The sequence below is a fragment of the Eriocheir sinensis genome, chromosome 56, assembly GCF_024679095.1.
Source record: "Eriocheir sinensis breed Jianghai 21 chromosome 56, ASM2467909v1, whole genome shotgun sequence".
NCBI lineage: Eukaryota > Metazoa > Arthropoda > Malacostraca > Decapoda > Varunidae > Eriocheir > Eriocheir sinensis.
The window spans coordinates 969,180-981,256 of NC_066564.1; the positions used below are offsets into that span (position 1 = coordinate 969,180).

The following is a 12,077-nucleotide window of genomic DNA, read 5'->3' on the forward strand; positions in this document are numbered from 1 at the left end:
CTCTACTCCCTCCCTCTCCCCTAACTCCCTCCCTTCGTCATTAGTTCCCCTCCAGCCTCCAGTCACTCCCCGTCCTTCGGCCAGCAAGCAGTAGTAAGCTGAGCGCGTCAAGAGGCCTCCGCTCCTAGTGCCCCATAAAACAGTCTTCATTACCCCGCTGTGCGCTCGAGAGATTGTATTTAAAGGGAAGCGAAGGTCCCCAAAATTCCCCTCCCATTGCCCTCCCCGCTGCTGGCTACAAGGACTAAAGGGGATTGTCCACGGGCGCCGAGGCATGTTAGGCCCACAGGAAATGAGATTATGGTGGTGATCGCCCTGCCCTTCCTTTATAGCCCGATGAATGTACGTAGTGGAAGTGGCAGAGGTGATAGCAGTAGTAGTAGTAGTAGTAGTAGTAGTAGTGGTAGTGGTGGTGGTAGTAGTGGTAAGGGGACTTCTTGTAACCAATTTCGTTGCTGTACATAATTGCTTCCGCTGTCGTATGGTAGCAGTGATAATAGAATGCATTGATGAGGTAGAGAGAAAAGGTATACTACGTCCACTGTATTCGTGCTCTCAACAAAGTAATACAAGAGGAGCAGATGGAGAGAAAGCAATATTGAGGCAGAAAAGGGACATGGACGCGTATGATGCTCGTACGCCTGAGAGAAAGCAATACAAGAAGAGGAAGAAGAAGACGACGAAGGAGAAGAAAAAGAAGAAGAAAAAGAAAAAGAAAAAAGAAGAAGAAAACGAGAAGACGAAGAACAAAAAAAGGAAGTAGAAGGAGTAGAAAAAGAAAAAGAAAATGAACAAGAAAAGGAGAGTTGGTATGATAAGAACAGAGGAAGGAGATTAAAGAACAGTATAATAAGATAAGAAGAAGAGACGAAGAAGAAGAAGAAGAAGAAGAAAAAAGAAAAAGAAAACGAAGTAGAAACAAAACAAAACAGCGGAATATGTCGGCAAGAGAAGCAATGCAAGCACAACCTCACAACCACAACCACAACCACGCTAATAAAAAAACAACTACCCTGTCCCGGCCACCGCTCACACTCCTGCCCGGCGTTCGCGACTCTCACTCACCGTAAACGACAAAATATTATCCTCGACCGAACTCTGAGAACTACTGCTTCGTTCCCGGGGTTAGGTGGTGCGTGGCAATACTGCAGGTGTGGTTGGGGAAGGGGGGACGAGAGGAGGAGGAAGAGGAGGAGGAGGAGGAGGATGGGGTCTTCTGAGGAGGTGTTTGAAGTACGGAGAGGAGGAGGATGAGGGCGAGAAGGAACAGGTTATGAGGTGAACTGAGAGGCTTCGGGAACAGGGGAAAGGTAGGGGGTGCGTGGTGGGGTCTTCTTAGGTGATGTTTGAGGTAAGGACAGCAGAAGAACGAGGAAGGTGAGGAGGGGAAGGAAGAGAGCAAAGGGGAACAGCTATGGCGTCCAGGTAGGTTATAAGGTGAACAGAGAGGCGGTGGGAACAGGGGGAAGGAAGGGGGCGCGAGGTGGGGTCTTCTGAGGTGATATTTGAGGTATGGACGAGAACGAGAAGAGGCAAGGAGGATGAGGATGAAAGGGAACAACTATGGCATCCAGGCAGGTTATGAGGTGAACAGAGAGGCTACGGGAACAGGGGGAAGGAAGGGGACGCGAGGTGGGGTCTTCTGAGGTGATGTTTGAGGTATGGACGAGAACGAGAATAACAAGGAGGAGGAGGGTGAGAGGGAACAGCTATGGCATCCAGGCAGGTTATGAGGTGAGCTGAGAAGTGCGGGAACAGGGAGAGGGAGAGTGGTGGGGTCCTCTGAGGTGACGTTTGCGGTACGGAGTGAAGGAGGACGAGGAGGAGGAGGGCAAGGACGAGGGCGAGGAGGAACAGCTATGGCATCCAGGCAGGTTATGAGGTGAGCTGAGAGGCGCCTTGCTATTCCGGGACACGTTCTGGCCGTCTAATGGAGGCCGGGGAGTGTTGGGCCGCCGCGGTGTATCGGGAGACAGCTCATTCCTGGCGGAGTGGCGGCTTCTGGGAGTCCGTTGTTGCTATTGGAAGTTTCTTGATAGATTTTCCGTCGTTGCAATGTCACGAAAAGGGACTGAAATGACTTTGGAAATACGTGGGCTTTATTTTTTAGACCACGGACTTTTTTAATAGACTGTGGCTTTGCATTGCCTGGAGGTCGTTGTGAAGGCCTTGGTAGATGTTTTGGTAGATTGATGTTGGAGGATGGAGGATGTGATGACACGAAAAAGACTGAAATTATTTTTTTAGGCCGTGACAAAAGAACAACAACAAAAAAAAAACAGAAAAGGAAAACAGAAACAAACAGAACAAATCATAAAAAAAAGAACAGAAACAAAAACAAAACAAATCAGAAAGACAGAAAAAAATAGAAAAAGAGAAAAAAATGATATAAAACAAAAAAGAAAAAAAAATACAGAATAAGAGAACAGAAATTGAGGCCGAACAAAACAAAAAAAGTAGAAAAAAACGAACAGAAAGGAAAAAGAAAAAAAACAAGAAAAACTGGAAAAAAACAAGACAAAAAAAAAAAACAGAAACCATAGCTCTGGCGGGTACATCTCCACAGGATCGAACACCCATAGGACCTTCTCTAAAACTGTCCCCCTAAAAATACTTCGGTTGTCTTACGATAGTCGGGGCAGGTCGTGGGATGGTCGGGGTAGGTCGTGGGATGGTCGGGACTCTTTTAATTATGCTGGGATGCCTTAGGGATCTGTCATGAAGCTTAGGTATGTCGTAGGGTTTAATTAATTGAGCTGAGCCTCGCCGGAATGCCAGGCCTTGAATTATCCGGTCTGGCTGTCGTTGGAATTGTTGAGGAAAAGGAATGCAGGCCCGATGGTAAAAGTGCCCGGCGACCTTCATGCACGGAAGACCTGAGGAGGAGGAGGAGGAGGCGGAGGAGAAGGAGGAGGAAACATGGAAACATGGACTAGCAGGCAGCAGAAAGCCTGTTGGCTCATTACTAGGCTGCCTGCGTTCAGTGATTTAATTAATCCGTTTGCCACAGAAGTGGCTTGCAGGGAAGGATTAAAGTACTTGTGTACCTACTCTTGGGAACGTTCAGTTCACATCCGTTGCAGCAAAGTGGCGATCAATGCGTTTCTTGAAGGAGTTGATGGTCTCTGCGCTAACCACTTCTGCAGGAAGGCTGTTCCAGTGGCGAACAACTCTATTCGAGAAATAACTCCTGCCGATGTCGGTATTGCATCGCTTTGCTTGAATTGTTTTTCCGTTGTTTCTTGTTCTCAGGTTGGTTTGTAGCGTGAAGAGTTTGGAGTGATCAACGTTGCTGAGCTTGTTCAGGTACTTAAAGACTTGTATCATGTCTCCCCGCAGTCGTCTCTTTTCCAACGTGAAGAGGTTGAGTCGCTCGAGTCGTTCTTCATAGGGCTTCGTCCTCAGTGATGGTATCATCTTCGTGGCGCGGCGCTGTACTCTCTCAAGTAATTCAATGTCTTTCCTGTAATTAGGAGACCAGAATTGCACGGCGTATTCCAGGTGGGGCCTTACCAGCGAATTATACAAGGATAACATAACTCCCGGCGTCTTGTATTCGAAGTTCCTCGATATGAACCCAAGCATTGTATTGGCTTTCTTACAGGCGGACTTGCAGTGTTTTGTTTGTTTCAAGAGGAGGAGGAGGAGGAGGAGACACCAACACTACCATAACCACCTCTATCATCATCACCAATACCAATACCATCACCACCATCACCACCACCAAAACCATCATCGTCACCACCTCCACCAAAACCATCACTACCACCACCACTACCACCACCAAAACCATCACCACCGCAATCATAAACAACAACTACAACAACAATAACAACACAATAAAAGCAGGAGTAATTAGGAGTATTTCAGCACTGATAAAATAATAGGTCACAAAAAAAGTCATGTTACTATTTAAAATGCTGCTACAAATACTACTACTATTAATGCTACTAGACCTTCTACTACAAGGTTACTTATACTACCACCACTACTACTACTACTACTACTACTACTACTACTACTACTTCTACTACTACTACTTTTTTTTTACAACAAAGGAGACAGCTCAAGGGCACAAAAAAAAGGAAACAACAATAAAAAAAAAAGCCCGCCACTCGCTGCTCCCCCAAAAAAAGAATCAAAAGAGGTGGCCGAAAGACAGGTCAACCTATTAAACCTACCTAAACTACCTAAACTACTACTACTACTACTACTCTTACTACCACTACAACCACCACTACAACTAAACTAAAAAAACAAAACCACCACTCGAGCACTCACGGTTCATGTCGATCATCACGGCGGCGCTGAGGGGTGAGGTCAGGTTCGTGTTGGTGGCTTCGCACGTGACCAGGCGCCTGAGGTCAGTGCGGGTGAATGGCCCCAAAGTGAGCGTATTGGAGCGTGTGGTCTTCGTGTGGGGCCCCTGAATGAGCGTGTTGGTGGGCCCCGGCCGAAGCATATTGTCCTTTGGGTCGTCGTCCATTTGACTATCAATGAGATGGTCCCCCAAGTACCACAGGACTCGGGGGGGCGGAGAGCCTGGTGGAGGGGGGGCAGGAGGGGACGAAAGAGGGGAGGTAATAGAGGGTGAAGAGCATTGTTGATGGGAGAGGAGACGGATGAAGTGGAATGGAGGACGTTGAGGAGGTGGAGGAGGTGGAGGTGGAGGTAATGGGCGAGGAGTAGTGTTGATGAGGTGGAAATGGAGCAAGCGAGGAGGAGAGGAAGGTGGAAGGTGAGGGGTAAGAGGGACAAGGGAACGAAGAAGAAGAAGAGGAAGAAGAAATAGTTTGGAGGAGGAGAAAATGGAAGGAGAAGAGGTTGTAAGAGGGAGAGGCAAAGGGGACAAAGAGAAAGGAGGAGGAAGAGTAGGGGGAAGAAATAATTTGGAAAAGGTAGAGAAAAGAGGAGGAGGAGGTGGAGATAAGAGGGAGGGGTAGGAGGAACAGGGTGTAAGAAAGAGGAAGAGGAATAGAGAGAAAAAAAATGGTTTGGAGAAGATGGAGAGAAGAAACGGGCATCAGAGAGAAACACGGAGGAAAGAGAGAGAGAGAGAGAGAGAGAGAGAGAGAGAGAGAGAGAGAGAGAGAGAGAGAGAGAGAGAGAGAGAGAGAGAGAGAGAGAGAGAGAGAGAGAGAGAGAGAGAGAGAGAGAGAGAGAGAGAGAGAGAGTGTAGGAAGAAGAGAAAACATCATAGAGAATAAAAAGGCGAAGAGAGGATGAAAAGGAACAACAGGGAAAGAAGGAAGAAGAAAAGGGAGAAGAAAAAATGGTTTGGAGGAGAAAGAAAGATATAAAAAGGAAGAAAAAAAGGAGGTAAAAACGATTTGGAGGAGAGGAAGGAGAGATAGGAGAAAAGAGGAGGAGAAGAACATCAGGAAGAGCAAAAAGGCGGACGGAGAAGTGAAAAGGGACAAAGGGAAAGCAGGAGGAAGAGTAGACAGAAGAAATGGTTCGGAAAAGAAAGGACGGAGATAACAGCAGGGCATCAGGAAATAGGAGGAGGTGGGCGGACATGCAGAGACAGAGGACAAGAAAGGACGGAGCAAATTACGTTGAGGAGAGAGGACGAGGGACAAAGGCGAGGAAAGAGGAGGTGTTTGCCAGGCGGATGAGGAGCAGGAGGAGGAGGAAAACATGGAAAGGAAAGGCAAGGAGAGGAGAGAGAAATATCAAGCACTTTAATATTCAGACATCAGCGTTTGGAATCAGATTATGCTAAACGTTTCACGCACTAACAGATTTAATCCCTGCAAGACAATCCAGACCAAGCCTAAGACATTGAAGGGAAAAAGCTGCAGTCTTGCCTTGAAACAGAACAGCGCCATCTTGCCCTGCACAGCAACGCCAAGTCTGAACAGCGAAATAATGAAGAAGAAAAAAATGAGATAGGGAGGAAGGGAACCATTTAGGATGAACTCAAGCAATTTCAGTAACGCCATAATCTTGAAAGGGAACGTAAAATAAATATCCGGGAAATTCTTGACAGTAAAGATATATTATTCATAGGTTTAAAAGGAAAAATGTGTTTGTTCCGTACACGCATACTGGATATAGAAACTTTTAGGGCAAACATGGAAGGGACACACACACACACACACACACACACACACACACACACGCACACGCACACGCACACACGCACACGCCTACTCCCTTCCCCCCCGACACACATACACACATACAATGAATCATTCCAACGAACTTCCACTCCTTAAAAATGTAATGCTTCTAAATCCATATCTCAGAGAGAGAGAGAGAGAGAGAGAGAGAGAGAGAGAGAGAGAGAGAGAGAGAGAGAGAGAGAGAGAGAGAGAGAGAGAGAGAGAGAGAGAGAGAGAGAGAGAGAGAGAGAGAGTAGAGATGTAATGAATATTCAGGACAAATCTACACTCTCGATATTACAAATCAATGAAGGTAATAGAAAGGTATTAAATAGTAATGAATAAATATACGTAAATACATGAGTCCGCAAGTGAAATAATGCATTCGTAAATAAAGAAATACATAATGAATATTGAGACGCTGAATAAGTGAAGCAACAAAACACATTCAACGTAACAGCTGCAAGACGGAACATGCGGTGACGAACACACACACACACACACACACACACACACACACACACATTTACGAGCCATTATTTTTCCCGTCTTTGTGTATGCGTGTCTGTGTGTGTGTGTGTGTGTGTGTGTGTGTCTTCGTAAATCAATTTCAGAAGTCGGGCCCGCGCCGTGTCCCGCCGCACACACGACTCTGTCTCTGTCGCCGCGAGAAGACAAGCGGGGAGGTAATCCGCCATCTCGTGTCCTCGTGTTGAGCCGAATACATATGGCTTCTTAGAGTCGCCCTTGCTGTGTTACGGGGCAATGGAGGGCTGTCGGGGGGGGGGGGCCGAGGGGTAGTTGGCGTGGCTGTGTGTAATATGGAGGAGGACCGGTCCGTGTGTGTGTGTTGGGAGGGGGGGGGGATTCTGTGTGTGTGTGTGTGTGTGTGTGTGTGTGTGTGTGTGTGTGTGTGTGTGTAGCGCTAAAAGAATGAAATAAAAACAGAATTGCTGCCAAACTAACAGACTCCGCACAGAACGGAGATATATATATTCGAGAGAGAGAGAGAGAGAGAGAGAGAGAGAGAGAGAGAGAGAGAGAGAGAGAGAGAGAGAGAGAGAGAGAGAGAGAGAGAGAGAGAGAGAGAGAGAGAGAGAGAGTACATGAAACCTTACCCCCCCAAAAAAAAAAATGCAGAACACACACACACACACACACACACACACACACACACACACACACACATTTTCTTTCAACCTGTTCCACTTATTCTTGTCTCCCTTCGTCCCTTCCTCCTTCCTGCTATTTTCTTCTCCTTCCTTTCTTCCTCCTATCTAGTTTTGTCTTCTCCTTCCCTTCCTCTCTCTAGTTATTCTTTTTTCCTTCCTTTCCTCCTCCCATCTACTTTTATCTACTTTTCCCTCCTTCCTCTGTCTAACTATCAATTTTTCCTCCTTCCCTTCCTTTTCTCTACTCTTCCCTCCTTCTTCTCTTCCCTCCAACTCCTCCTTTTCTTTTCCTTCCCTTTCTTTATCTATCTACTCTATATCTCTCTTTCCTTTCCTCCTCTCATCTATTTTTATTTTATTTTTCCCTCTTTCCTTCCAGTTATTTTTCCCCTCCTTCCTTTCTCCCTCCCATCTATTTCTATCTCTTCTCTCCCTTCGCTCCTCCAACTATTCTTTTTTCCTCCTTTTCCTCTTCCCATCTATTTCTGTCCTCTTCTTTGCCTCCCTCCAACTACTCTTTCCTCCTCCTTTATTTTCTCCATCAATTACTCATTCCTCTTCTTTTCCTTCCTCCATCCATCTACTCTGTTTTGCTCTGTCCTTTCCGTCTCTCATCTCCTCTTCTCTCACTCCCTCTCCTCACCCTCCCTCTCACCCTTCCCCTTTACTCACCTCCCTCGGCAAGGCAAGTGAGGGTAGCGTACTCCTTTTCCATGTAGGGTCCCACGACGCTGGTCACCGCTCGCCCCTTGGACCGCACCCACACGTTCTCGGGCGGGACTGCAGACGTAGGTAGAGGCGGTAGGCGGAGTTCGGAGGCCGGTGGGTGGATGCGTGGGGGTTGTTGGTCGGCGTCGAGGATGTTGAAGAAGCCGTGGAAAGGGAGAGAAAAAAATTGTGTTAGGAAATTTAAATGGAGTTGTGAATGGTGATGAAGATGATACGTGTTGTTATTATTGTCGTTATTATTGTTGTTATTGTAGTAGTAGTAGTAGTAGTAGTACTGGTGGTGGTGGTAGTAATAGTAGGAGTAGTAATAATAATGGTAATAGTAGTAGTAATAGTAGTAGTAGTCGTACTAGTAGTAGTAGTAGTAGTTTAAGTATTAGTATTAGTAGCATTAATATAAGATGTAACACCAAGCTTGCCTTACACAGAGAGCATGTATAATGTCACCACGAAGTAAACTCAATTATATACATTTCTCGAAACTTAATTGATGAAGATAATAATGTACTGCCCATTATATAATCCTCCTCCCATACGTGTTTAGCTTATATATAGCAACCCGCGTTTCTTGCCTAACCTTCCCTTCTACCCACTCTATGGCTACTTTCTCTCATTCTTCCCTTCCTATCTACTCTCTTCTCTTCCTCTTCCACCATGTATCCACTTCTCCTCTCATTCTTCCATTCCTATCTACTCTTTCCTCTTCCTCTTCCACCATGTATCCACTTCTCTCTCATTCTTCCCTTCCTCCCTCGAACTAATCTTTTCCTCCTTGCTTTCCTCCTCTCATGTGCTGTTGTCTGCATCTCCCATTTCACCTCCTCCTTTCAGTTATTCTATTTTCCTTCACCCTATCCATGTTTAGCGTAGTTACCCCGTATATTGCCTATCCTCCCTTCGTACTCAAGTCACCCACGAGGAATTTTACCCCATGCACATTACCCTCGGATCGGAAGGAAATCGTGAGATGAATGTTATACCGTAAAATTTGGAGGTATGTCGAAAATTGCCCGCTTCTCAATAAAGTGATGGAGTTCAAAATTGCTGCTTCGAAATTAACTTACGCGTCACATGTGTTTACAGGTTGATGTGAAGTGTGACTATTTTTTTATTTGTCATTATTGTTGTTGTTGTTGTTGTTGTAGTAGTAGTAGTAGTAGTAGTAGTAGTAGTAGTAGTAGTAGTAGTAGTAGTAGTAGGAAGAGGAGGAGGAGGAGGAGGAAGAGGAGGATTTGTTGTTGTTGTTGTTGTTGTTGTTGTATTAGGTGTAGTTATTGTGGTTGTTACTTTTGTTTGTGTTGTTTTTTTTGTTATTTTTTTCAGATACTGTTACAATTATCATTATCATTATTATTGTTATTTTATTCTTATTATTTCCATCATTATCATTATCCCCATCAATCACCGTGAATAGGCCTAGTTACCTCACCATACCTCCTCCTTCTCCTTTTTTTTTCTCCTCCTCCTTCTCCTCCTCCTCCTCCCCCAGGTGACGCCCCGCCGCTCATCATCACTGTCTCAGGGGCATTGCTGGGAGGGAGGCGACCTGGCGAGGCATCAAGACCGGCACTATATATTTTCATTGGTGGTAGTAGTAATAGTAGTAGTAGTGGTAGTAGTAGTAGTAGTAGTAGTAGTAGTAGTAGTAGTAGTAGTAGTAGTAGTTTTATATAATTGTTGTTTTTGTTTTTGTTGTTATTGAATGAATGATTACACACACACACACACACACACACACACACACACACACACACACACACACACACACAAGACAGAGACCGGTTAAGGGGCATTGTAGTAGACGCATGTTATTGTTTATGTAGACGCTCAGTGTAATGTATTCTGCTTATATAATAACTCTCTCTCTCTCTCTCTCTCTCTATCTATCTATCTATCTACCTATCTATCTCTCTCTCTTTTCTTCTCTTCTCTTCAGACTTGTCCTTTCCTATCATCGAGTCTGTCATTACCAAGAGAGAAAAAAACTTCCACTCCGTCCAACTTATGAAGACCCGAGCGCCGGATGACCCAAGGGAAGGAGATGATAACAAGTCTGCAGTACCGGCCACCGAGTAATCCGCTTACGGCCAAGGAAATCCGGTTGTTTGTTGGGAGATTAATCATAACGTCGTAACTCTCGGATTAGTCTTTGAAGCTCTGTCGGACCTAATACGGCTGATTGGTATTTACACTTACACAACCACACATACACAGACACATATTAATCGCGCTAACAGAATGAGATATAGCGTCGTATTATCAGACATTTCGTTGCCCAAGAACACATATTTGACAAGGCTTTCGTAGGAGTTGTGGGCATTTCCAGAAGTAGTTTTATGACCCTGGTGGTGGTTTGAACCTTCTTCTGTACCGTGAACCTAACGAAACACTCATTAGAACCCAATTGACCCCCTCTTTGACCTTTAGAATTAGTTGATGTGACAAGCGAAAGTATCTTATAATACCTACCATAGAGTTCCGGCGTTCTTATAGTTTATCTTTTAGAGTTTACACCGTCTTTGTTCAATACTTTATATCCTTTCTTTGTCTCTCTCCTCTTTGATCCGTCTCCCCTTCAGATCTCCCCCTTCCCTCTTCACCCGCCCACTCACTCATTCTCTTTTCTACCCCTCGGCGACGGCGTCTTCAGATGTTGTTCTCTATCGGTGTGACTTTAAAATTTCTCTCTTTTAACTTGTCTTTTCATACTTGCATTCTTTTTTTGTTATTTTTCAAAGTTCAGTTGAGTCCCATTATTCATTTTTTTCTTTCTATTCCTTATTCTTTCCCTTTTTCACAGGTTTAATATTTTTCTTTTTTCGTTTACTTGTCTTTTCATACTTTCATTTTTTTGTGTTATTCTTTTCGTAGTTCAGTTGACTCCCATTATTTTTTATCTTTATTCCTTATTTTGTCTTTTTTTTATTTCACAAGTTTGAAGTGTTTTGTATTGGTGTAACTTTAATATTTCTCTGGTTTCTTTAACTTGTCATTTCGTACATTTATCATTTATTTTCTATTTTGCACTGTTTAATAATTGATTCCTATTGTTCATTTCTTTCTATTCCTTTGTTTGTCCTTTTTTCACGTTTTGTATCGATGTAACTTTAATTAATTTTCTTCTTTTCCTTTTTCTCATCCTCCTCTTCGCCCTATCGCCCTCCCTTCGTTGTCATCCTTTCCTGGACAGTTTTCTTCTTTTCCTCTTTCTTTTCCCGTTTGTCAAGCCTTCATCTTCTTGCTCCTTTTTTCTTCCCCTCTTCGCCCTATCGCCCTCCCTTCGTTGTCATCCTTTCCTGGACAGTTTTCTTCTTTTCCTCTTTCTCCTCAGTTTGTCATCTTCTTCCCCTCTTCGCCCCCTCCTCGCCCCCCTCCGTTGTCATCCTTTCCTCGACACTTTTCTTCTTTTCCTCTTTCTTTTCCCGTTTGTCAAGTCTTCATATTCTTGCTCCGTTCTTCTTCCCCTCTTCGCCCCCTCTTCGCCCCCCTCCGCTAAGTCTTCGCCACTGCCTTCGACATAAACGCTTGCCTCTCTTCCTCGCCTTCACACCAGAGCGACTTTATTTTCAACACGATCCGCTTCCTTGCCGAGAATAAGAAAACTTTGCCTACTGGACGTTTCCTCCTTTAGATGAGAAGGAAAGAATTGCAGCATCCAGGAGGCGCCCGGCGAGAGAAAATGAAAAGAAAATGATATATACTTAACGCTAAAAAAGAAAGACGGTGGAAGCGGATTATAGACAATGAACCACTTCGTAGGCAGGAGCAGAGCGGCGGTCGTTTCCTCACCAATTTTCGTAGATAGTAGTTCGTATGTGATGCGCCGGAAATAGAAATTAAGGAAGGTTTTTCGTATTTTTCGTATTTTTCGTATTTTTCGTATTTTTCGTATTCGCGCCAGCAAGCGTAATGGCAACAGCAGCTTAGAGTCTGTCTTTTTTTTCTGTCGCCTTTCACCCGTGTTCACTTTCCGCCTTGTCGCTCCTCGTTTCGCGGAGTAACGACGCGGGACGCCGCCGAAGCCTTGCTAATGATGCTTCGCGGCCGCCGGCACCGCCCCGAGACACAA

General features: G+C 44.9%; 1 protein-coding gene across 1 annotated transcript in view; it reads right to left on the reverse strand.

Moving 5' to 3' along the window:
• The window catches only part of LOC126984141 (nephrin-like), a 131,262-nt gene that overhangs the window by 59,912 nt on the left and 59,273 nt on the right, over nucleotides 1–12,077 (reverse strand). The window contains exons 4-5 of the mRNA XM_050837517.1: nucleotides 7,952–8,059; nucleotides 4,282–4,542 (exon numbers count right to left, since the gene is read on the reverse strand). Of these exons, the coding sequence (XP_050693474.1) occupies nucleotides 4,282–4,542; nucleotides 7,952–8,059 (369 nt within the window). The remainder of the gene's footprint in view (nucleotides 1–4,281; nucleotides 4,543–7,951; nucleotides 8,060–12,077) is intronic.